Source organism: Anabrus simplex, chromosome 10 (assembly GCF_040414725.1).
Source record: "Anabrus simplex isolate iqAnaSimp1 chromosome 10, ASM4041472v1, whole genome shotgun sequence".
In the NCBI taxonomy this organism is placed as follows: Eukaryota; Metazoa; Arthropoda; class Insecta; order Orthoptera; family Tettigoniidae; genus Anabrus; species Anabrus simplex.
Genome location: NC_090274.1, coordinates 5,267,354 through 5,295,180, shown reverse-complemented (window position 1 = coordinate 5,295,180; position 27,827 = coordinate 5,267,354). Strand labels below are relative to the sequence as shown.

The window sequence follows — 27,827 nt, the reverse complement described above, 5'->3', positions numbered from 1 at the left end:
GTAAATGAAAGAAATAGGTATGCCCAACAATTCACGTCAACATATGCCTTTTCACCACAATCAAGGGTTAAAGTTTGGTGGGCTACTTCTGTATTGGAAATGAAAGCATTTCTGATTGTAATTTTAAAGGATGTATATTGTTGAAATATGATCATTGTTACAGTTTTCACTAATAATTATTGTGTACTCCAAAAGGGTTGTGCATTAAATTATTGTTCAATGACAGGTACGATAAAATTGACAGTGGAACAAAAATTTCAGTGAGGAAAATGGTGACTGCAGATTTTAAAAAATATACTTTTTGGGGTGATTGTAGTTAATCAAACTTTTAATGACATTGTTTTGTTTAGAATTGTGTGTGTATTTTACCTATGTTCTTGATTTAGGCAATGTCACAAACTGTATTTCCAAAATTAGACTTAAACTTGAAAATAAAAATTAACAATTGTTAAATTGTTGCCAATTTAAAAATAAATTGGAGAAGTTTTTCAAACTGATAAGCATTTCTTGGTAAATTCAGAAGTATATTTTACGTAATACTGAAAGGATAATGCATATATTTTTCAAAATAAATTTTTAATGAATATTTTTCTGAAAGTCTGCAGAACTACTAAAAATAGCTTGGCATTCTTAGCCAGAAAACGGCTCGGTACTAAGAGGGTTAAACAAATGGGTGCAACTGTTGATCACGTCAAATCAGCCCTTCCTAGGTGTGTGTACACAAAGTTATGAATGCTGTTCATGCAAGGGTTCAATGCAATCCTTTGCGTAAACAATTCTTCTCGTAAAATGGCTATATCTCTGGACATATTTTGAAGAATGATTTACGTGTTGGTCCATGTAAACGATACACATGGCATTTACTAACTGAAAAATTAAAGGAGATATGCCAGGTTCGATCCCAGGCTTTGTTAATGATGCATGGGGAGAGCCAGTTCCGGTTCATCGCTGCTGCTGACTGACCTACTGGAAGACCATACTTCAATCGAATGGATTATTCTCTGTGGCAGAAGAGCATATCAAAAACGGAACTGCAATATTGAGATGATAAAAAAATCAATCATGTCAGCAGTCAAAATCTTTTCACTGTACACAGGGTGATCATTTCGATTAAGAGTTTCTTCATTCTGTGGCATTTTTTGAGGGTTTCAGAATATATTTATATTAGTGGGTTGCAGAGTTTTATTTATTACGTTTATGCACTGAAAGTAATGACAGAACTTACGGCAGCACTCTGCTGATGACGTAATTATTGATGGCTTTTCCTCACCAGACGAACATTGAAATAATACACACAATGAAACAAAGTGGGCACTATCAGTTGTTCACCTTGTTATGAACCAACAAATGTTTCACAAGTGCATCCATTACACTAAATGTTTTTTCACATGTCGGACAGGCATGTACACGTTCTCCAGTGTGCAAACGAATGTGATTTTTTAAGTGATCGCTCCGACCAAACTTCTTTTTGCAGTCGGGACATTCAAAACGCTTCTCTTTAGAATGAACAACCGAATGTTTACTTAGGCCCGATTTGTCGCAGAAATCACGGGAACAAATATTACAGGTATACTTTTTCAACTGAATGTGACTATGGAGGTGATCTTGAAGCGATTCATCATCTGCAAAGCGTCTACCACACACAGAACACGAGTGATTCATCTCCGTCTCCATGTGCCGCACTCGCAAATGCTTCTTCAGAGATTTCTTTTGAGAATATCCTCTGGAACACAATGTACATTGGAAGGGTTTCTCGTTAGAATGTGTGAGTAAATGACCTTTTAAGGAACACTTTTCACTAAATTCCTTTAGACAAATGTCACATTTGAAATCCTTCTTTTCATTATGTATAGGCATATGTCTACGAAGATGAGCTTTCCTTAAGAACCCTTTATTACACACAAAACAACGAAACTGCCGGGTTCCAGGTGCGATTACATTGTCGGGTTCTGCCAAATCAGCATATCTGGAAAGGATGTCACCATCTTCACTGGAATTAAATAGAAGAGAATATAAGATCAACACTTAAATTTCAAGAAAGACTGTGGTATGTACAGCAGTGACCAAATTAATCCAAACACAGGAGTTGCCAGAATAGTATACTGTCACATTTTAAAGCAATTTTTGCATTGTTGATATATATTATTATTATTATTATTATTATTATTATTATTATTATTATTGGACATTTGCAGTCTAGAGGTGCTTGAGCCTGCCACTTAGTTCTTGGTTCAATTACTGGTCAGGTGAGGAATTTTTACCTGAACTTAAGGGCTGGTTTGAGGGCCACTCACTTTATTAAAAAAAGAAGCCAAAGAGACGGCAGCTGTAGTCTAAAAGACCAAAAATTAACATCCATGAGGATTTGACACACCACTTTGTAATATGCACAGCTTTGGGTTAAGAAGTAATCACTTAGTACGCCAAGGTACACCATGGCCGTGCTGCTATGGGATTTTAATTACAGGACATTGTTAGATATTTTTTACAACACCGCCATTTGTTTGGAATATTGTGTTGTATTGCTGTACTCTAGGGAAAGCATACATTAAAAAATCATTACATTAACAGAGTATACCTGTTTGATGCAAAAAAAAAACCATTGCATCAAGTTGTTTGGTGTGGGAATAGCAAATTTACATTGAAGCAATTTTGAGAAACAGAGTCTCCTTTGCTGAAGGAAGGAAATTGATTGGAAGCTCCTGACTACACCAGAATGAGTTTGGCACAGACCACCCAAGAGCAAGGGGACGAGCAGCTACTGATATGTGCTAAATTCCATACAGACTAGCTTTTGCAAAATTTGAAGAAAGTTGTATTTTCTGATGAAAGCTTGTGCGTAATGAGCAGTCAGAGAAAATATGACTAGCTCACAGCTAATGTGATGTTCAGGGGGTGTTTCATCTACAAGGGACAAGGTGCTGAGCAGTGACAAGTTTATGAAAATCCTCTCCAATGGTGACGGCATCTTTCCTCACGATATTGCACACTGTTGCACATGATAGAAGGTGGAGAAATCCATTGATGACAGCAGGCAACTCCTGCTGTATCAATGCAACTGACAATAAAAGGGCTGTCTGTAAAAAAGTCAATAGTTCAATGAAAGTGAGCCTGGTATGGTACCTTATCAAAGTCTGGTTTTACAATGAAGAAATAAAATCCATCTTTGAAAAATTGGTGGAATCCATGCCCAAATGTGACAGTGCTGTTCTTAACATTTGTTGGCAGTAATCAAGATTAGTGATAAAGTTTTTTTTATCAAGTATTCCCTTGGTGTTTGGTAGATTACATGCTTTAGGTTATGTTGGTTAGATTTAGTTCGTCCAGATTTTGGGCTGGGGAAACACAAAACAATATTCCCTTTATTATTTGAATACCTGTAGCTTTAGATAGAATATTCATGACAGGTTATTATATGGAATTTTACCTTGCGCAGCTTTTTCATTTGTGCAGGTAATAGACAGTTTTTCATATAGTACTTGAAGATTCATTCCAGCTATCATGATTGCAGCAATTTCTTAAAATAAATAAGATATGATTGTAAATTTTGTTTTAAAAAGTTCACTGGTATTCCACTGGCTACGTACTTAACAATCTTCGCACTGTTGGCGATTATTGCTGCTCTTTGTATTAAAATACAAGAATGTTGGCATATGATTTGAGGAAACAAAAATAATTAGGCAGTTTTAATTGCTGTTAGTTTGTAGGGAAAATATATGTCTAATAAGTATTTAGTTTTAAGTATATTTCTGTTGTTTCATTTAGTATATTGTAACTAAGATACTTCTAGCACCGTTTAGAATGGTAGTGCAATTATTTTATTAGAAAATAGCTTGCTTGTTTTTTGTTGTGTAACCGTTGGGTAGGAGGGGGAAGTTTCTGTAGGATTTAAGTTTTGACTACATGTCGATGGTTTGAATTACACTGTTAGGTGACCAGATTCAAATAGATAAAAAATAGAATTAAACTATTTTAAAAGGAGGGCAATGCCCAAAAAAGAAAAAGAGAGACATCCTCCATTAAGAGTCTAAGTATAAGACATCTATATTCTAATTTTCACATACATAAAAACAAAAGTTATCCATTTCCATATTATACTGTAAATTCTTGAAGTCTTGCCAGCCTGTTTGGACGACTGCCGTGAAGATAACATCCAGCGACTTCAACCCCACCTCTAAGTGGTTAACAAAGTGGTCTTTATCCCCACCTCGGGCAATAGTGGATATTAATAACCCATCCACAAAACTGGCATGGTTCGATCTGCCACGCTGCACCTGGAGTAGACTAAATCGCATGAGATATGGAGTAGGTAGAACAGCATCTACTTTACACATCTGGGGCTGGTCAGTTTCTCCATACTGTGGGGAGGTTCGACAAACAATGAAACGTGTAGTGCAGGAATGTCCACTCCGTGCTTTCACTGGCACCATGGAAGACCTCAACTCAGCAATACCCGAAGCAGTGAAGTGGGTGGCGGGTTTAGACATTCACCACTCACACTCAATGTGTAAATAGGAGCTGTCAGAGTTGATAGGCGGATAGTGATGTAAATATATTGTGTTTTCTTGTTCTTTCAAACTTTGTAAATTGCTTTATTTGACTGTATCGATATGATAATTTGTATTTACTTTGTAGTCTTCTTTCACTGGTTGTGTAAATAGTTTATAGGTTGTCATTATTCATCATACGCCAAATAAATAAATAAATAAATAATAAATAAATAAATAAATAAATAAATAAATAAATAAAAATTCTTACAAAGATTAAACAATGAAACTAATTTACTTGCCTTTCTCATACTTTTCTGAAGAATCAGTTGCCTATACGAGTTTTAGCCCATCTAACATATTGACATTTAAATTCCTTTCGATTATACTGAACCATTAAGAGGATTTTCACTTACTCTACTTTGAAATGATTCCTATTATCAGTCCATTGTGCTGAGATCAATGAAAATACTCTGTCTACATCTGCATTTTGCCTTGATAAAGAAAGAACTATTCTGCAAGTTTGAATAACTCTGAACTACAATCAACTTTGTTCGTTTTGAGTACAAGGTAACTTGTTAGATTCAGAGTCACTGCTACTCTCATTTAGGAATCGTTTGGAATTGTAGAACTGATGAAAAGATTCCACATAATCAGTTTGAAAGCCAAATACAGAATATATTTTTCAACATGACAATAATCAATGTACTTTCAGTGCCATCCATTCGAAACAGACTTCCTTCAAATCCAGACAATCTGCTGTTGCTTGTCATGTTGTCATCTGTTGCACATTAATATAGTAAGAGTTGTGACGGAGTATTGCAGAGAGAGGAGCATGTAGTATACCGTCTATGATCATAATACAGGGCATGCAGAGAATAATCCTGTGTACTGTATATCCATAATCAAATTTCTATACATCGATGATGCCGTCTTGTAATAAGGAATGCTTGTAAAAACAAAGCAGTAAAACAGACTACCCCTAACAAGCAGATCACTAAAAATGGAGGATCCCTGACAATGGTTTAAAAAGGAGGACATGTCCAGATAAAAGAGGACGCCTGGTGGAGTTTTAAATAGTAGTCTACTTGTTTTTATTAGATACTACCTTACTTAATTTCTTGTGTCATACCTGCGATATTTTAACACTTAACATGTTGAGTGCCAGACCAAAATTCATAGAACTGCGGTGTAGTGCCGTGAGCTAATAAGATAGAGTTACTCCCTGGTGCCAAAACGTTCAGAGTCTTAACCAAGCAAATGATTGCTGAAATGAGGATATATTTATGATATATTGGGTTAACTTTTAATGTATATTAGGTAAAATATTGCGACCCCATATGGGGTCGTATTGGTCATTACGAATGGTACACTTCGCACTTATACAGTAGTTATTGTTCCGAGGCTCAGTCATACTTACCTTTTCCTTTGCAGGGACAAGTTTTATGCCATTGATTATGAGAGATGTGTTAGCTTGTTCATACTGGAGCTGTAAAAAGGTACAATCCCAGATTTTAGGTCAGGAAATGTTTGAAAATAACGATCTTTCCATTGCAGGTTAGGAAATGTTCATATAAAAAGTACAGAGGTGGCTAAATTATTATGGTAAAGCTGAAAGAAACAAATTCTTTATTGCAAATTAGGCCAAATGCATTCCAGTGGAACTTTAACTATTCTCGTAGTATTTAATTTGCATTCCTTTAGCCTTAATTAATAGTTTTATTCTATTAGGCATGCTTTCTACTAGTTTCTGACAACTGTTTTGAATGTCTGGATCATGTGACCACATTTGGGTCAGTAATTCTATTAAACCATCCTTTGTTGAGACCTTCTCCATTCTTTTTAACTATTGCCCAGAGATTTTCTATAGGATTCATATCTGGGCTATTCCCAGGCCATGGGAGCACAGAAACACCATTTTCCTCCATAAACGCTCTTGGCCTTATGGCACGGTCCTCCATCATGCATGAAGAAACAATCATCACCATTAAACCACTCTCTCATCTGAGGCAGAAGTCTCTCTTGCAGTACCTTTACATACTGTCTTTGGTACACAGAACCTTCAACAATGTAGACTTCCTGTACCCTTCCATGAAAAAACACTCCAGACCATAACGGATGTTTCACTGTTTGACGTACGCAGTCTAGATGAAACTCCTCCGATTCCCTCCTCCTCACATACTGGCTGCTTTCCTCGGTGACACAGAACATTGATACATCACTGAAGCACACCTGGAAGAAAATACAAAGCCTTTCACCACTACCACACACAACATTGCAAAAATTCACAAAAAAAATTTGGCAGCCTTGTGGACAAAACTCACAAATTTTCCAACCATACTTTTGAAATGAGTTTATTTTATGGAAATGTGTACTACTGTGTCAGTTTGACAGTCCAATTCTGCAAGGATTTTCTCCAACATAATCGTTTCATAGCCATCACAGGGGGTGATCTTGGACTTGGGTCGGGGTCGACGTGCTCGCAGGCCTGCGAAGCACAGCTCTCTCCTTACAGTTCTGGGTGACACCTTCACACCATAATCCTCCAGCTGCACAGAGAGCTGCTTACTGGTAGCTTTCCGATTGGAAACAACAATATTTCTTAACTTTCTCTGGACTCTAGGGTTCAATTTCCGTTTTCTCCCACATTTACCAGTGTGTTGCTGATGATAAACAACATTTTTCATCTCGGATTTTTTAATGTTACTCACTGCCTGTTGCGAGATCCTGAGTCTGGTAGCAATTTGTTGCTGTGTGTAGTGCCCTTCTTCTAGAAGTGTCCTCACAATGGCATCTGTCTGGGGTGAAATGTCCTTTTTCTTACCCATATTCTAAAAATTTTATTCTATGAATGTGTGGGGCGAAACCGCTCACTTGGTAGCTAATCTGTTATATGAAGGTCTTGATCACACTTTTAACAACTGAGGATGACTAACAAGCACACAAATCAACACAGCACTAAAGAAATTCTAATGAAGGTAACTTACGTAAAACCATAGAAACACAACCGATTGTCAACTGTCATATTCTTGCAGTCATTGCAGCCAATCCAAACAATTTAACACTGCTCAAACTTACCTTCAGACACTGCACATTCCCCTCAGAACAATTTTATGTTCTTTACTCGCATGAAAATGACCATGAAACAAAGAATTTTAAAAAAGTTTATGATGTTTCAGCTTTACCATAATAATTTGGCCACCTCTGTAGGTATATAAAGTAATGAAAATCATGTGAATTTGGTAAATTAGGATGTAAGAGAATAATATTATAAGAAGAATTAATAGTTACAGAATACTGAATAAGTTTATAATTTTATATGCATAACTTTTAATTTGAATAAGAGAACCTAGCAGTGATGATTGTGCGACATGGGAAACCAGTGACTATATCGTTGAAAACGGTCATAATTGTTGCAACAGCTGGCTTGGAAACCCAGAGTACGGTGGGGAAATGTATGCTGAAGACTGTAATTCATCAATGTGGATGAATGTGCGAGATCGCTATTTGTTCTGTACTGGGTGCAAAATCACTAACTATATACTTTGTCTACATCATCATTGTACAACTTGTTCGATATATTGTCCAGACTATCTGCACTAAGTCTTCTACTGCTCGATTTACTCATAACGACTTAAAAAAGGAAACTCACAGCACTGCACTTACATAAACAATCCGTGCGCAAGATAGACAATGGCTTTGTCACCCTACAAAGCACTCTTGATGTACACATATGGGGTCACGCCAAAACAGGAATTGAAGAATGGAAGGTGGACTATGCACATACGTAAATAGACAACCAGCAGATGGCAAGAAGAGGCTTTATACAGCTTCAAAACACATACTTGCTGTGCACCCAAATGGGTTTGCACAGTTCTCAATTTAGAACGAACGTACGACCCCATATGGGGACATGAAGTTCAAAAACTTGACTACTCTCACGTACCCAAATAGGGTCGCTTGGCACTCAACGTGTTATTGGCAGTCTTCATTTCGGTTTGCATGTAATATTAATATGCCTACAGTATGAACTTACATGTATAACGTAACTACGCATGTCTATTTCTGTTATTCATGTGATTGTATAACTAGGAAATGCGTAAGTAGTATTGTAGTGCAGTTGTTTTAACAGTTAATATCTGGCTTGTTTTACTATTGCCAAAATCCTTGTGTAGTATGCTTTATTAAACTCAATCAAAGGCATTTATGTTGATAATTGGGCTGCAGTGAGAATTGATGGCAAAATGAGTTCTTGGTTCAGGGTACTGACAGGGGTTGGACAAGGCTGTAATATTTCACCTTTTGTCACCATAAGACCTCTCTGCGTCTGTGCGACATAAAGCAAATAGAAAAAAAAAAAACCTTTCACCTTTGCTGTTTGTAGTTTACATGGATCATCTACTGAAAGGTATAAAGTGGAAGGGAGGGATTCAGTTAGGTGGAAATGTAGTAAGCAGTCTGGCCTATGCTGATAACTTGGTCTTATTGGCAGATTGTGCCGAAAGCCTGCAGTCTAATATCTTGGAACTTGAAAATAGGTGCAATGAGTATGGTATGAAAATTAGCCTTTTGAAGACTAAATTGATGTCGGTAGGTAAGAAATTCAACAGAATTGAATGTCAGATTGGTGATACGAAGCTGGAACGGGTAGATAATTTCAAGTATTTAGGTTGTGTGTTCTCCTATGATGGTAATATAGTGAGATTGAATCAAGGTGTAATAAAGCTAATGCAGTGAGCTCACAGTTGCGATCAACAGTATTCTGTAAGAAGGAAGTCAGTTCCCAGACAAAACTATCTTTGCATCGGTCTGTTCCCAGACCAGCTTTGCTTTAAGGGAGTGAAAGCTGGGTGCACTCAGGATATCTTATTCATAAATTAGAAGTAACAGTCATGAAGGTAGCGAGTATGATTGCTGGTACAAACAGGTGGGAAAGGCTTTTTGGAACTTCCTTTTTCATTTCATTTTATCTCGTACTATAGAAAAGATGTTTACGAGAGATGGATGAACTAATGACGATCCGAATTGAGAATACGCAGAACAAATGTAGTCAAAAGATGAATTTCTGGTTTAAACAAAATATATATGTGTGTCTATCTAAGCTCTGAGAGATTAAAAGGGACATGGTGCTGATAAAACCAGATGAGCTCTATAGGGAAACTAATGAGACAGATTGTGTAAGTGACTGTCAAATATTTTTGTTGTAGTTCAAAGTTAAAGTAATAGAAAGGAAGGATGTGAAAGTAAGACAATAGGCAATTCCATGTGGCTGATAAGAGAGGCATGGGGTAGTTTAAAATAATTATGATCAGTGGAAAATGATAAATAAATATAAACAGTGTATGGGGTGAGTTTAAAGCAAATTTTACGAGAGTGAACACAGGTATATGCCTTGAAGGGTGATATGGAATGGTAATGACCCACTATATCATAACTAAGAAATAAAGACATTAAAGAGGTGCATGTTACAAAATAAGAGTTAGGAATAATTGTGGAAGTAAGGAGAAATTGAAGGAACTTACTACGGATGTCTGATGATTGACTGCAATGTAGTATATTTCCAATCAATTCAATGGCTAACATCCAGCTAATCAACTCACCTACTTTCTTTGTCGATGCAAAGTACTGGGCTGATACTATGATATTCTGAGTATTCTTCTTTGATGCTTTCTTCTGGCTAAAAGTAACAGGAATAATATGAGAAGAAAAGACAAATACAGAAAGCACATTGAATTGGTAAATACCGGTAATAATCTACTTTCTCTTAATACCTCTTCAATTGGGCTGCAAACAAGCCCACAAAGACCTGAGGGAACATCTACGCTTTCAACTGAAACACCAATTTGAATTACATACAGCACTGACAAATCTCCAATTCACAATTCCACAAGTCACAAACAACCAATATAATGGCAAGGATTTTCCGTCGTAATCAAACTTTCATACCTGCCAACTTTTAGAAATCAAAAATAGGAAGATTTTTAAATTCTTGGTTTAGGTGAAAAGAGGACAAGATAAAAGGCATACATATCTACAGTTACAATATGAATTAACCATTAAATTTAAAATCTTACACTAAGAAAACATCATGAAAATGATTACAAAAAATGTACCTAATCGTTCTCATTTATGACATACATACAAATAATATTTATGTCACACCAACACATGCAACAAAATGTATAACAGTTTCCTTTATTAGACAGTAAAATGAACTGAAATTTATAGGTATCTCTGAACACTTGGAGATAATGTTTGTCATATCTTTTGGCCATAACATGAAGAGAAAATACCAGAAACTGTCACTGAAACAACTCCCTAAAATACATTTAACTCATTAAAATTAAGCACTGAAATATGTAAAACTACCACATAGAAAACAATTCAATATGTCTCATACATTAACATACAACTTTGACAGCGACGGGGGAAAGCAAAGAAACTCAAGAAAAACCACGTGGCCTACAACTCCAACGAACTATGTTCAGAAACAATGTTAACAGCACGTGAATCACACAATAACAAACTCAAATAAATAAATAAATAAATAAATAAATAAATAAATAAATAAATAAATAAACAAATAAATATTGGATAATCTCAATGTTAAGAATTACATCTGTATAAAGAAACAATAGGCTACATGTTTACTGTCCTCTGCCTGTAAATTCCTTACCGTGGTCTCACTCTATAAACAAACCATTTTGATGTGTACATACAATTTGCGCTGCTTCCATTTTTATTTCTTTTCCTGACATTCCAGAATTCTCTATGGAAATGATATTTGAGTTTGTTTATTTTATATTCAATATCATGTTGAATGCAATTAAACTCAGAGGCTAGTTCTGAGTAAGCATCCTTTTCAGCATTCCTGTAATTACCATGAAAATGTGAGCTGTCCCATAAAATGGGGGTAATTTTGGTATGAATCAATTGGTGCCTAAACCTTCTCATTAGGTCACTCCATATGAACAAATATTGTCAAGTGCTTCTTCATATTTGACAATTATGCATGATATACTGAGCTATGAATTTGCATGCTCTAATTGCGTCTTTGTGCATGTGGAAACCTAAATATAATCACAAACAGGAAAAGATAATGAAAAGTATCCTTCACAAATGTTTAAGATATTTTGTATATAAACCTGGCTGAAAAGCTTATGAACACGATATTTTATTTATTAGTACTAACAAAATGTTCATGATCATTGTTGGTTAGCCGTGGTTATTAACAAATTTGACAAAAAAATCTTGGTGTGGAACTAAATATGTCCGCAGAACTAACTGCATGTAGAGGCACACAGGCTGTGTTTTTCAACTGGTTTGAGATGTTGTGTGGTAGTATCCAAGAAGGTGGCTGGGGAAAATTTTAAAACATGAAACAGTCTTAAAATAATACAAGACAAGGTTCTTCTACGGATAAACTAGCTGTTCTCCGTCACTTAGTATGTGCATGATTACTTGTGTGTGTGTGGATTTTTCATGATAATACCAATATAAATGGTCCGTTACTGGACATTATAAATTTTCCAGTTAACTCATTCCTGGTTGCCAGCGTTTTGCCCTCGTGTGCTAGGTTGGGCTCATCAGTTGGTACCATTCTTTTATGTGTCAGTAAATCTACCGACACGAGGCCGACTTATTCGAGCATCTTCAAATACCGCTGAACTGAGCCAGGATTGAACCTGGCAAGTAAGGATCAGAAGGCCAGTGCCTTAACCGTCTCAGCCCAGCTCTGTTGGGATCTCATTACAGCTAAGTTCTACTGTATGTACTTCCTTTGTTTATGCACAGGTGGCAGCAGAATAATACTTTTCTTCCCGTTACCCGGATGAAAACACAACAGCCTACTGTGCATCATGGCTTCCAAATGGGACTGTACTATGTGCACTAAGGAAATTTGGAAGCGATTAATTTGGAATTTGAGATTCAATAGTGTCAAAATTGGTGTAGGGAATTTAGAGGAAATATTGATTGGTGATGACAGTGATGAAGTCCCATAGGGTAGGGAGACAAGTAGCCATGAAGATGATGTTCCTTACATGGACTGAAAGCGAGTGTTTGCCAACAGTACAAGACTTTCAGGAGCTGAACTCAGATATGTGAAATACTTGAGTTTTCTTGCTATTTATGCACCAAGACAGGTCTTATGGGGATGATGGGATAGAGAAGTGCTAGGACAGAGAAGGAAGCAGCTGACAATGGTACAGACCCAGCATTTGGCTGGTGTAAGAATCAGAATCCATGGAAAACCATCTTAGGAGTTCCTGACAATGGAGTCTGAACCAACTATATCTTGAATGCAAGATGACAAGTACGTGACCGAAACCATGTGGCTAACTCGCTCAGTGGGTCAAATACCAATTTAACTCTAGAATCCCCAGAAATAGAATATTTCAAAGCTTTTGCAAACAAGAAAAGTTAGACAAATAATGAGGATGAAACTGACAGATTTTATCATCAGAGAGTTGACAGTAAGACTCAACATCCAACATTAGAAGTGCAAGGCATCATCTGAGAATCCAGCAAGAAGAGATTAATCACTGCTTTGCAATGATATTTTTTCCATTGATAAGAGGCAACTTTGGAATTCAAAATGTCTATGTTAAATACTGAGAGCACATTTACCATATTCCAACTAAGTTGCCTGAAGGCCTTGGTGGTTATTTATTAAGACCACCTTATTCCAAAATAAGGAGTCATCTTACCACAGGATAATCCGGCTCTGTCTTTGGCGTGACCAGGAAGACTTCTTCTGGCTCACATCGTACAGGGGAGGTACTTTCACTGGGTTCCTGGAAGAAATAAAACAAAGTTACATACTGGTATGTTAATTAGGCAGGGTTGACAACATTCCAAGAAATAATATCCAAACATAAACAAATATAAAATTCGACATGCTGCAACAGGCACAAAACCCGTTGATAAATTCTGACAGGGTGGGCAACTTTCAGAATCTGCATTATTGGTTTACAATTTTCCCAACAACTCAAGCAATTAATTGTTTGATTGAAGATGCAGTCAAACCACAAAAAAGAAAAAATATGCAGTTTGTCGACATTCACAAAGCCTTTGACTCCACAAGCAGGAGACAGATCATTCAGAAACTGGAAGAGATAACTAGGAAAAACTGTTTTACAAAACTGATAAAAAGTATATTATCAGAAAATTATGTGAGAATATACTACGAATTAGCAAAGTCAAAACCAATTCTTCAGACTGTAGGCGTCCTTCACGGGGATCCTTTTCAATGTAATAACACACGATGTAAAAGAAGCGATTGCTGGGAATCATGCTAGAATTTACCTATACAAGGATGATATGGTAATTATCTAACTACATCAAGATGAACTTCAAAAAGATGAGTAGCAACAGGTACACTCAGTTACTCACCTTTTAAGAGTTGTAAATACATTCCAATATCTCAGAATGACTTAACCCATTCCAGCCTGGGCCTTAATATCCCTAACAAACGATCTGGACTGGGCATTTTTAAGGATTTTTAAAACATTATATCTCTGTACCTATAGGAGATATTGCATGATTATTTTATCTTTGTGCTTGTTTGAGCATCTAATTTTGAAAAACACTGTTTGTATCATGTCAACTATCACATGATATTTTAAAATTGTTTATATATTATACCATGTTTTGCGAATGGAGGAAAGGTCTGACGGATAACTAAGCAAGTACAGTTTTCTGAAATACTGCTATATTTACCCAATTTTGCTTATATAAAATGTGCATTGCAATTACAAAACAACAACAATAATGAGTACGATATAAAAATAATAATTTTTCAATAATAATAATAATAATAATAGTAATAATTTCAATAATGAAAATGAGAGCTCTTATGAAATTTTATTTTAATTAATAAATTTTGTCAAAAGTTACGCAAATGTAATATTATTGTTCCATTTACTACAAAAGACTTCTGAGAAAGAGACAATATCTTCTAAAGAGACAACTTTAGTAATATGTAGACAATCTTACGTATTATTAATAATCTTGACCATGATGGTCGGGATTGGATCCGTATTGACTTAGTAAATATGTTGGAAGATAGTCCGCCTAGTCAATACAATTCATTTATTTACCTTTCACCTTAACATCTAGTACATGTTTCGAGAATATTATGCATTCTCTTCCTCAGCTAGTGGATTAAAATTCAGTATACAATAAGACCTGACTAAAATACGGGGGCCCCCCATTAAAATTCAAAACAATGAGTATGACAATGTGACACTTAAAAATTTTGGATAGTACAAACATAGAATTAAAATCCCATTTTGTCAAGTACAAATTAAAAACACAATATCGTCTAATTAATGTCTAATTAAATACAACGTCTTGTGATGATATGAATTCACAGTGTCCTTGAAGTTGCCTTGCGTAGTTCAAAAATGTTGAGTTAAGGATGAATGAAATTGCATTAAAACTTGAAGTCCTGCCGATATCCACCGTTAATGGGTGTTAAAATGATGTCTATTTAAATTAAAATATTGGACACAGCGTCGTATAATGATGTGAAATTACGGTGTCCTAGGAATTATAATACTATCTTGCGTAGTTCAATTGGATTTGTACAAGAATAAATGAAGTTGCGTTAAAACTTGGAGTCCTGCCATTATCTTCGGTTGATAGATGTATTATGCAGCCAGGTTGAAAATAGGTTAAAATGGTCTATAAAAAGGAAATGAATTAAAAATTAATAAAAGGCTCCGACATGAACAAATGAGAATACAACGGGGTAAAAATATTAAACCTTACCAGTGTGATGATGTAAATATTACGTGTGGCATGCATGTGTTAGATATGTGTTGAGGCACCTGATGGTATATGGCAACTGGTTACAGAATTACATTGGGTTGCGTGTTGGATGGAAGGAGGGGTGGAAGGAACCGCCCCTGATATTACAGTCATACTTCCCCCCTTACACGCTTGACATCATTTGGCCTCTTACTAGGGTATTGGGTTACCAATTTAAACAACCGATTGTCTTCTGCAATGTGTTCATTTAGGTTGTTCTCATTATCAAATTTTTGCAATTTGTATATTTCTAATTTCTCTAAGGCATTCATTTGTTTGCCTTTGCTTAATGAATGTAATAGTCATATCACGTTCAATATTTGTGAAATGATGGTTGCTTTCATGCATGTGTTCACACATTGCAGAGTATCTAGAATGTTTTCGTGCATTGACATGCTCTTTATACCGTACCACCACACTTCTAACTGACTGTCCGACATATTTTTTTCCGCAATCTTGGCATGACAGTTTGTATACTCCTGATTTACTGAACCTACTGTTGGTGTTTACGCTATTCGAATTGAACAATAAATTATTATTATTATTGTCTGTCCTAAAGGATACATGGATATTGTGTTTTCTAAATAGTTTAGCCAAACTGTATGATTGTTTATTAATGTAAGTGAATGTAGCGAATTTCTTTTTTTCTTCCTTATTTACAAGTAGGGTGTTAGGTCTATTCACGACCTTACTCTTTATCCTATTGACATAGCTTTTGGGGTAACAAAAAAAAGAAATTCGCTACATTCACTTACATTAATAAACAATCATACAGTTTGGCTAAACTATTTAGAAAACACAATATCCATGTATCCTTTAGGACAGACAATAATAATAATAATTTATTGTGCAATTCGAATAGCGTAAACACCAACAGTAGGTTCAGTAAATCAGGAGTATACAAACTGTCATGCCAAGATTGCGGAAAAAAATATGTCGGACAGTCAGGTAGAAGTGTGGTGGTACGGTATAAAGAGCATGTCAATGCACGAAAACATTCTAGATACTCTGCAATGTGTGAACACATGCATGAAAGCAACCATCATTTCACAAATATTGAACGTGATATGACTTTATTACATTCATTAAGCAAAGGCAAACAAATGAATGCCTTAGAGAAATTAGAAATATACAAATTGCAAAAATTTGATAATGAGAACAACCTAAATGAACACATTGCAGAAGACAATCAGTTGTTTAAATTGGTAACCCAATACCCTAGTAAGAGGCCAAATGATGTCAACACGCAACCCAATGTAATTCTGTAACCAGTTGCCATACAACATCAGGTGCCTCAACATCTATCTAACACATGCATGCCACACGTAATATTTACATCATCACACTGGTAAGGTTTAATATTTTTACCCCGTTGTATTCTCATTTGTTCATGTCGGAGCCTTTTGTTAATTTTTAATTCATTTCCTTTTTATAGACCATTTTAACCTATTTTCAACCTGGCTGCATAATACATCTATCAACCGAAGATAATGGCAGGACTCCAAGTTTTAACACAACTTCATTTATTCTTGAACAAATCCAATTGAACTATGCAAGATAGTATTATAATTCCTAGGACACCGTAATTTCACATCATTATACGACGCTGTGCCCAATATTTTAATTTAAATAGACATCATTTTAACACCCATTAACGGTGGATATCGGCAGGACTTCAAGTTTTAATGCAATTTCATTCATCCTTAACTCAACATTTTTGAACTACACAAGGCAACTTCAAGGACACTGTGAATTCATATCATCACAAGACGTATTTAATTAGACATTAATTAGACGATATTGTGTTTTTAATTTGTACTTGACAAAATGGGATTTTAATTCTATGTTTGTACTATCCAAAATTTTTAAGTGTCACATTGTCATACTCATTGTTTTGAATTTTAATGGGGGCCCCCGTATTTTAGTCAGGTCTTATTGTATACTGAATTTTAATCCACTAGCTGAGGAAGAGAATGCATAATATTCTCGAAACATGTACTAGATGTTAAGGTGAAAGGTAAATAAATGAATTGTATTGACTAGGCGGACTATCTTCCAACATATTTATCTTACGTATTCACGCAAGTATGAAATACGCGGGAACATGCGCTAGGCCGTAAAACGAACTCCAATCATAATGAAATGTAAGAAGTTATTTCGAATTCATATGTCGATAATATGTTCATTTGCGCATAAACTTATAATATATCGTAATATATCGAAAATATCACTTTCGTCAAGCACATGTTTGCCGCGAGAAGCCATGTCTTAGAGCTCACTGAGTGACAACCTCTACTGATGCATGCTGATCGAAAATATCATAGATTCTCTGACTTAGACATATAATACTGCCATCTGCTTAAATACTCTCGTAACTAATACTTGAAGAAACACTATGTAAACACCACAATGCGTGCATAGCTCGTTCTCGATTTTTAGTGAATTGTCAAACCTTATTACGGGCTATGCTCGCAGCGCAGCCTGAACATAATGCTCGCAGTTAGACCGGAAAGAGTTAAAAGACAACTGGGACTACATTTACAGGTCGCATAAAAGAAAGGACTCTGGCATCAATAACAGTAATAAAAAACATAGAACATCTTAGTCAACTATTGATCAAAACAGCCTGGAAACTTTTCTCTATCAAAATTACACCAATGGCTTTGAAATCATATGGACCTTTCTGAAAAACAAAGACCTACAAGAGATAGAAAAAGTGAGAGCAATTTTCCTTAAAAGAGCACTATGCATATCTAAACACACACCTTCAAGACTTATACATGAACATAGTCAAGAATATTTCTTCACTGAAGACCTACGATATACTGTGAACAACAATCTACAAAAGAATATCAAGAACTGTTATGTGAATCAAAATCAAAGAAGGCAGAAATTTGGAGGGACTTTTACGTAATGTATACAATGACAACAGACAAATGGTGCCAAAGTCGCTTTGACCTTAGACATACAGTGACCCGTGCAGCAAACCATGGTTTCCATCATAAGACACAGGTTGTACTTAGGTTCCACAACCCGAAGCATAATTGTGTGTGCCAATGGTGTGAAGAGTTCTGCGGCTGTTACTATGCCGTGGAGTGCCCGAAGAGACTGTGCTCTGTCTACATCTGATGAGATTTGTCACAAAATCACCAACCCCAGCACAAAGCAATTCAGGTTTATAGTGGATTTAACACTAGAACTGGCAACTGTCGAATATTCGACATGTTCATGTTTATTTTTGTGTAACTGCCTCATTTCTTCAACAGATGTCATAACAGTCTACTTCTTGTCTTTCTCAATGTACCCTGCAGCCGTGAGTTCAGTTTCACTCAAATTTATAACCTCTTTGAGCACAATTACACAGAAATAAGTTAGTTCAGATTTCAGAAGATCTGCTGGGCGCCATTTCTGTAGTGTTTCATGAGCTCTGCTCTGCTACTCTACTTCATTTTATTTTGTAGTTTTCTGTTCAGAGAAAGTTATTTACTTCTGTGCATATACAATTATTTGATAGATTATATCCATTTTAGTACAGTGTATGTCTAAATATAGCATCTTCACTTCACTGCAAAAATAAATGAAGTGGTGCAAAATTTGTTGGAAGATGAAAGTGACAGATCTGACTTTAAAGTTTTTGAGAATGAACTAACAGATTCAGATTTGGAATGTTTATCAGCTATGTTTTCGCATCCAATATTGGAAAGTGGTTACGAACCTCCCAACGTGGTCTAAGGTCACGCCTCTAAATGATTGCGTACCAGTACATTTTCCCTAATATTTTCAATAATATACGTCTCAGAGTGATGAAGCATTAACAGATACAGTACGCAAAACTTTTAGTGATACCTGAGCTCCCTAGTGCTGAATTGGTAGACCTTGGTTATTTTCGAGATTCGTATTGGCAACCTTTGAAACACAAACTATGAAACGATTATGCATCACCGCGTGACATCTGGCGTACACTTTACGTACTAGTACTACGGTTGTTTACACAGCAAAGCCAAAATATAGAATTCATGCTAGAACAAGATTTGCATTGAGAAATGTTATATAGTGTGTGTGTGACACAGTTGTTGGTTTAAGATAATAAAGGTTTAGAAACTTTATATCGATCGATAATACTATCGATTCAATTCAGATTTCATTTCCATTCAGTTGGCAGTACTTCTCACCCCCCATAAAACCAGGTATCACTAAAAGTTTTGCATACTGTACATTGTTGACAATCTAGATATCTCAGTTTGTTTGTGACATGTTCCAGTTTTGTGTACATATGATCAAAATAATCATTATTTTGAATTTAGGAATTACACTTTTTATACAGAGAGTAAATTTTTTCTAGTCAAAACATTTATATAATTTAGCGTCATCACAAAAATCATCAGTGTATAGATACACAAAACAATGTAGATTTATTACGTATCTTGTGGATATTTAGAATATATTTAGTATTTTATTTCAAAAACTGAAAATGGCCACCACAAAATTTAACACTGCCAGCTGTACGGTTAAGAGTGTAGCAGTACACTCAAGCTATAGTAGTATCATTGATGGAAAGGAGAAAACAAGTGACAAGTCATAAATAGAAAGATAGGAACACCTATGATGACAGGTCAGAGAAGAGGAACAGGAAAACACAAAAAAAGACAAGGACAAGAACAATCTTCAGATCTTCAAACAGAAGGCAATCAATCTGTCGCCAGCCCCTGACGAGCTAGTTTCTCCTTTGCGGCTCCATCAAGAGAGTGGGCTTCAACACTCACTGAGAAGTCACCTTGACAGCTCTTCAGTCTTGATGTGGGTGTAGGGTGTAAGGAAAGCCATACAAAAAACAGGGCATGAAAGAATAAAAATGTAGGACATTATTTGGCTGTTCATTTCTGTCTATTTATCATCTAGGAATTCAGCTTACCTCAGATGGACAATCTTCACTCTCCTCTACATGCGGTTCGATTTTGATGTCCGAGGCTGGTGCGACTTCCATATCCTGTATTGGACAAAGTAAAAATTCTTAGTTCATTTGAAAGTATCCCATTATGCCTTAGATTTCCATTAAACGCCCAAAATACAGGGCACAATAAAACCAATTATCCTTCAAGCTTCCCTCTTCGTTGCTATCTAAGTAAAATAATAATGTTATTGGCTTTATGCCCCACTAACTTCTTTTACAGTTTTTCAAGACACCAAGGTGCTGGAATTTAGTCCCGCAGGAGTTCTTTTAAGTGCCAGTAAATCTGCCGATACGAGGCCGATGCATCTCAGCACTTTCAAATACTACCGGATTGAGCCAGGATTGAACCGGCAAGTTGGGGTCAGAAGGTCGGCGCCTCAACTGTCAGAGCCACTCAGCCCAGCTTTTTCTAATAACATATACCTATATTTTCAACAAGAAACATCTAACCAGTGTTGCAAGTGACTTCACGGAACAGGAACACACAAAAAAACTTCTGACAGAAAAAATGTTCTACAATAACAGTAAAGTACCAAACATAAAAACATTACAGGAAACAAAGAGCACTGGTGCCGTCTCAAGGTCAAGTAGACCTGCCAACTGCAGGGGAGCCAAACTTGGAGAGTTGATGAATCACACACCACAAACTAGAATAGTGTATGTCACTTTGTACAGATTCTAGGACAAATTAAAACTAGGGAGTTCTCTTTTAAACACCCTATATATTCCCCACCAAATTTCAAAATATTGCCTCCTGGAGCCTAACGAAAGCAGGTCAAAGCATTGCCCTCTACTATGACTGAGCTAATACGCCTTCCCAATACAGCAATATGAGTGATGTGGGCCTAGTTTCCATTTTTACCACCGAGCACTACTTCGCTGACATTGAAACACGATTGTTCATTACAGCACACGTTAAGTGTTTTGTATATTTCTGTTCAAATATATAGTCAATTACTGAATAAACATATTTGAATCACACCTTACACCTTATTAAAGAAATTCAGTGAAGAACGTACCCCTCTGCAGCGGAAAAAAACGTACAAAATAATGTTAACGGTAGGTAGTAAATACTGTAGAAAATAAACAATTTCACACACTTTTCTGTTTAAGTGTTTCACATTCCCGCGTTCAAATCTATTTATGCTATTTATGTGACTATGTTATTTAAGAATACAGGAACAGCACACTTGCAAATAACTTGACTCAATAACTATGAATGTTCGATTTCAGGACAACTGAAGTGAGGAAAATCGTGCAACACAGGTACTAAATAGTGACTCATAGACTGAACAGGATTTTTATGCACAAATGGTTGTGCTTTCAATACAAAATCATGAATAACTTTCAAAATCCACACTGGCAAATCAGATGGGCACTGAAGCCTGTTGTTTTAATCTATTTTATAAATCAAGTCCTTTAGCACTGTTGAACACCTTAGTCTTGTCAAAAGAATCAAGCATCTTGTCCAGCTGCAATGTTGCTACATTTGTGCCACTGACACGTATGTCAAATCAACTTTTTATCGATAACATGTATTTGACAGTGGTACTCGCATTAAGAAATCATGCGTATCTGTATACGAATGGTCTTTTAAATATTCTAGGCTGTTATTACTTCAGTCGCGAAAATATCTTTCTCGCGCCGCACATTCATTTTCTTAAACTTAGATGGCCCGATGTTTTTGTATGTAAGAAAAATGAACCGGTTTCACAGTTTCATTTGATTGCATCTGATACAGTTTCTTGATACAATAACCATTTATATCCTGGGAACCATGAGACATACATTTTTTAAGTAAAGAAATCCTTATTTTTCAGAATGTGCCATTTGTTGAAAGCAAGAAGAAGCATTTCAATATCAACAGGATGACATCTTCGGTTTAATGTGTTTTGAAGAAATTATTCTTATCCTGCTAACATTGGTCTTATGATTATCTTTCACAATGAGCAAAACAAAAAAACTGCAAGCTTCGACTTTGTTTATTGTTTTGAGTGTTAAAGTATAGAATAGAATAGAACTTTATTGTCGTTAGACAACTAGCAGTTGCAATGGACAGAGTCATAGGTACATAGTTACACAATATTACAAGTATCTCATTAAGTACAGTAAATAAATACAACTATATACACAAGAGTAAAAATAAACATAACACTATTCGTCCAAAAGAGTGATAAGTAACTACTAATTTACCAAAGTGTTAGGATGGCGTTGGCCTTTAATACCCCCCTTGAAACTGTTAATTTTTCTTCAAATCCAGATGCTGAGTAGAAGCTATTGGATGTCAACCAATTTTTAAGGGTTCCTTTGAAGTTACATAAGGGCATATCCTTTACATGGGCAGGTAGTTTGTGAATAATTTAATGCCATTATATCTATAGTTTTCTTGTGTTTTCCTCAGCCTAACATGTGGTAAATCTAAATCGTTCCTATATCTTGTGCCATATGAGTGTACATTTCTGCGAGTTGTTCGGTCGATCAGATTTTCTTTAGTATTGAGTATACTATGATTAATGTATAATGAGGGAAGAGTCATAATTGCAAGGTCTTGGAACATAGGTCTACATGACTCCCTTCTGGCCTTACCTTTAATACATCTTGTTGCCTTCTTTTGCCACTTGAACACATCTTGAGCCCCTGTTGAGTTACCCCATAACATGGTACCATATGATAAGTGTGAGTGGAAGAAGGCATAGTATGCATTCATCATCTGACTACTACTAACTGATCCTTTGAGTCTGCGAAGCAAAAATATAACTCCAGCCAGTTTTGTACATAACTTTTGTGTGTGTATGCTCTAGGTTAATTTACAATCCAGATACAATCCCAATAATCTGACAGAACTTTGATCATTATTACCCAGACCTAAATTAATTAAATGGAAGTAAATCACTTCTGTCTTGTTATTATTTAGGATAAGTTTATTTGCCTGAAACCAAGAGGATGATTTGTGTAGCATTTCTATCCTTTCCTCATCAACATAAATTAAGTCTCTATTGCTTGTTATGATAGCAATATCATCTGCATAGAGCACTAACCTGCAGGGTAAATTACTAACAATATCATTTATACAAACAAGGAAGAGGATTGTTCCTATTAACTGAACCCTGAGCCACCCCTGTTTTTACTTTGAGAGCCCTAGATCGTTGATTTTTTACTAGTACAATTTGATACCTGTCATTGAGGTAGGATGTAATTAATAATAACTCTAAACCTTTCATGCCATAGTAGCTAAGCTTACTTACTAGTATATTGTGCGGTACTTCAAAAGCTTTGCTGAGGTCTAACAGTATAACACTTGTAATGTAGTGAAACTCAAAGCCTTGAATAACTTCAGTCACAACAGCTTCTAAGAATTTAATGGTGGATTTATATGTTCTGAACCCAAACTCTGCAGCATTTAATAAATTATACTTTTCAAAATATACAGATAGCTGTTCCTTTATAAAATGTTCTATTATCTTAGATATGATTGGAACAATTGAAATGGGTATATAACTGCCAGGATCCATAACATCTCCTTTCTTAAACACAGGAATTGTAACTGTAATTTTTAGACAGTCTGGGAAAGTCCCCTCAGCCAGTATCCAATTGATGAGGCGAGTTAAAGGAATTATCATTACGTCAATAATTTGTTTTAGAATAAAATTACTTATGCCATAGGCCTAGTAGTCTTCACAGTTTGAAGAATTTAGTTCTGAGGCTATTTTGCAGACTTTCTTAGGGTTTATAACTTGCCATTTAATGGGGGGGGTCCTGTTATTTTCAGGAGTTACACTATTCTTTACTAGATTGTTGTATGCAGATTCATTGTCCCCCGAAGTGTTACTAATATTCATATGTTTGACACTGTTTAGAAAGTATTCATTAAGTACATTCGGTTCTACTGGCACAGAATTCTCCCTCTTTGCCGTCCCAATTTCATCATTTATGATGGACCAGGCCGCCTTACATTTATTTTTAGAGTTACTAATAATAAAAATATCATTAGCTTGTTGTTTTGCCAGTTGAATTTCCTTATGGTATTTTTAATGAGGGTATAATTTTCTTTTTGTTTTTTTTGTTTGTTTTCCTTGTTTTGCTTTATCGTAATAGATCATAAGTAAGTTCCTGATAGTTGCAAGGCGAGGAGTGTACCATTTCCCTTTATGCTTCCCTTTGATTTTACCTGATCCGTTAATTACCTTTGTAGTTCTAGGGCAGCACTCTTCCACACAGTAACCTAGTAACTGTATAAAATTTTCAGTTGCTTCCAAGGCATTATTAGTGTTTAGTATAATGTTTTCAAAATTGATGTGAATAAATTCATTTCTTAGCTTAAAAATGTTATTTTCTCCGCCCCCCTCCTGAAATATTTAAATTGCCTATTGTCATGTTGCTTTTCCAATTCAGTTTTTAATTTTAGCCAGAGACCACTGTGATCAGACAATATATGCTCTGTAACACCACATGTGAAGTAACTGTTTTGAATATTAGTGATTATGTTGTCCAAACAAGAATTTTTCCAGGTGGGTTAATCATTGGCAAGATAGAAATCATGAGACCTGGGAATATCACAAAATTGTTTTTTCATGGATGATTCAACTAAGATATTAATATCACCCATGCAATAGACTTTGTAATTCCGATACCTCGCTAAGTACTCTGCAAAATGATCCCACATGTTCAAGCATTGTGGAGATAATATTGCTGGATTGCATCGAATTCGACTTTACCCAATCGATTAACCTTGTTCGAACTTATATCGATTTTAATCGATAGTTCCCATGATGCTACAGTATTTGTGTTATTTGAATTCCAAGTGCTCATGTGCTTGTTTATTTGAAATATATCTTCGCCAGTCCTGTATTTCCTGTTACCGGGCGAGTTGGCCGTGCGCGTAGAGGCGCGCGGCTGTGAGCTTGCATCCGGGAGATAGTAGGTTCGAACCCCACTATCGGCAGCCCTGAAGATGGTTTTCCGTGGTTTCCCATTTTCACACCAGGCAAATGCTGGGGCTGTACCTTAATTAAGGCCACGGCCGCTTCCTTCCAACTCCTAGGCCTTTCCTATCCCATCGTCGCCATAAGACCTATCTGTGTCGGTGCGACGTAAAGCCCCTAGCAAAAAAAAAAAAAAAAGTATTTCCTGTTTGAGTACACCTCAGGGGCTGAAAGCTGAATGGTTCTATTAATGTAGTTCTATATATTTCCTGTCTCAGTGCATTTAATTCTGTTATTTTTATTTTCATGTGGTAATTGGATATTGATGTGATACCCCATCCTCTTGCACATGGTGTGCTCCGCTGTCTTGCTTTCGAAGGGTTACTTATTTGTTATAATATCAGCTTTGTGTTAATGTGTCCGCTGTCTTGCTTTCGAAGGGTTACTTATTTGTTATAATATCAGCTTTGTGTTAATGTGTCAATCATTCATTTGAAGTTACAGCTGCTTTGAGGTGTGTGGTTATGTTCTCAGTAACATAGTATGCCATACGAACTAGGGGTATCAGATCATTATTTACAACATAGTAAGTACTTGCAAATAAAGATATATGAATTACAATGTATTGGACATGGAAGTGAAAATGAAATGAAATGTCATATGGCTTTTAGTGCCGGGATATCCCAGGACGGGTTCGGCTCGCCAGGTGCAGGTCTTGTACTTGACTCCCGTAGGCGACCTGCGCGTCGTGATGAGGATAAAATGATGATGAAGACAACACATACACCCAGGCCCCGTGCCATTGGAATTAACCAATTAAGGTTAAAATCCCCGAGCCGGCCGGGAATCGAACCCGGGACCCTCTGAACCGAAGGTCAGTACGCTGACCGTTCAGCCAACGAGTCGGACGGACATGGAAGTAGTAGAACTGCATTGTGGGGGGGGGGGACGAGGGGCAGGGGAAAGGAGGGGGAGGAGCTGTAAACATAACCGGATGTGCGTCACTGAGCCGGATATCGCTTCTCTGCGCTATCTGTTGATAATAGCGGTAAGATTGTGCACAAAATGCGCGCTGTGGCGCTATCTCTGATGAGAGACTGAAACTACTAGCGTCGAGTGGCTTGGTGGTACCGAAATTTATCATTGAGTTTCATCTGTATTCTCTCCTCTTTGCTAATGCCAGCTTCTCAGCGCTCCAAGCGCCTGAACTGGTAACTACGCAGTGTTCGCTCGTTTACATGTGTGACTGGGCGAATGAAAGGCGTATTAGCGCAGTCATAGTAGAGGACGATGTTCAAAATCATACATAATACCCGCACTAAGGGTTTTCACAAAGTTTTGCGAATTGTCGATAGGTGCCGATGATCTAGATGTTTCGCCCCTTTAAATAACAATCATCATCTTATTATTATCATCGAAATACGTAAATTCAAAACCTATCAGGGAAAATGTTTCGCGCCCACGTCCACCACAGATCGTACATTTCAACACCAAATACTCGCACCTACTTACTCTTAACGACACGTGAACTGTCCGGCTCGCTACGTGAATGATCGGCGTACTGGCCTTCGGTTCAGAGAGCCTTGGGTTCGATTTCCGGTTGGGTCGGTAATTTGAACTGTGTATAGTTAATTCATCGCCGTCTACTATGGCTGCGCCAATACGCCTTCCCAATACCGGGCGAATGAGAAGGCGTATTAGCGCATAGTAGAGGGCGATGGTTAATTCCTCTGATTCGGGGACTCAGTACACATTTTCATCTGCACACAACACAACACAACACATCGCATCACAAACCATCATAGAAACACATAATAGTAAATACAGGACTTTATTTTTAACACTTGACCGATGCGTTCGCCACCAAGCCACCACCGAGCTCGCACTCTCCCACTCCCTGCTTCAAATACCTACTGTGTATACAATGCAATAAAATCTTACCTTATAACAAATGCTGGAAGCGTCGTCCTTCCTGGGTTTGAGTTTTAGCAGCTTTGTTGCTTTGTGTACAGAAAATATCGAAACCCCTACTTGTTGTGCTAATTTCCGGAGAGATGTATTCGGCCACTGTTCAAGATTTTCACGGATTTTGTCTAGCTTTTCTTCTGTTAAAACTGTTCGTTTCCGCTTGCGTTTCTTGTTTTCCACTGAGCCAGTACTGTCAAATTTATTTACAATATTGTGAATTGCTGTTCTAGAAGGTGGCACTTCACCAGGAAAGTTCCGAACAAATTCATCACGCACCCGACTAGCTGATTCGTATTTAAAATAAGTTTTACACACGAAGATGCGCTGCTGTAATGAAAGCATCTTTCAAACTGAACAACCCAGAGCTTTGACCTTCGATTGATCACTCGACCTCACACGTTACAGACCGGCGGCAGCATAGAGTTAGTAAATGAAAATGAAATCATTTACTAACTCTAGGAGCGGCAGAGCCCTCCGCTCGCTGTACACCAGAGAGAATGGGTAAGAGGAGACTCTCAACGTTATTTTTCACTTCTATACGCAACGGTTGCCGCAAAGACTGCCGGGAATTGTATATTAGCGCTTCTGGCCGTCGTAGGGTAAACTAAAATTACCGGGCGGGCGATTTAAGTCGTTTAGCACGTCGGGTGCCCAGGTTCTCAACCTCCCTCCACTTTTAAATATATT

The 27,827-nt window shown here is 36.7% G+C and overlaps 1 protein-coding gene across 2 annotated transcripts; it reads right to left on the bottom strand.

Annotated features, from left to right (window-relative positions):
* Positions 1–145: 145 nt before the first annotated feature.
* On the bottom strand, positions 146–27,586 carry LOC136882463 (zinc finger protein 177). 2 transcript variants are annotated; one of them, XM_067155122.2, is made up of 5 exons: positions 27,114–27,586; positions 20,212–20,286; positions 13,196–13,282; positions 10,088–10,164; positions 146–1,990 (listed from the first exon to the last, which is right to left on the bottom strand). In XM_067155122.2, the coding sequence occupies exons 1-5, from the start codon at positions 27,480–27,482 to the stop codon at positions 1,318–1,320; spliced, it is 1,281 nt and encodes a 426-aa protein (XP_067011223.2). In that variant the 5' UTR covers positions 27,483–27,586; the 3' UTR covers positions 146–1,317. The 2 variants fall into 2 exon arrangements, with proteins under 2 accessions (XP_067011223.2, XP_067011224.2); XM_067155123.2 differs by lacking the exon at positions 146–1,990 and adding an exon at positions 6,177–6,719.
* Between the last annotated feature and the right edge of the window lie 241 nt (positions 27,587–27,827).

Coding starts and splice junctions, on each gene's coding strand:
- LOC136882463 (XM_067155122.2), bottom strand. CDS start 27,482: ATGCTTTCATTACAGCAGCGCATCTTCGTGTGTAAAACTTATTTTAAA. Junction 20,287..27,113: donor CTTCCAGCATTTGTTATAAG/GTAAGATTTTAT, acceptor TGTCCAATACAG/GATATGGAAGTCGCACCAGC. Junction 10,165..13,195: donor CAGAGCCGGATTATCCTGTG/GTAAGATGACTC, acceptor TGTTACTTTTAG/CCAGAAGAAAGCATCAAAGA.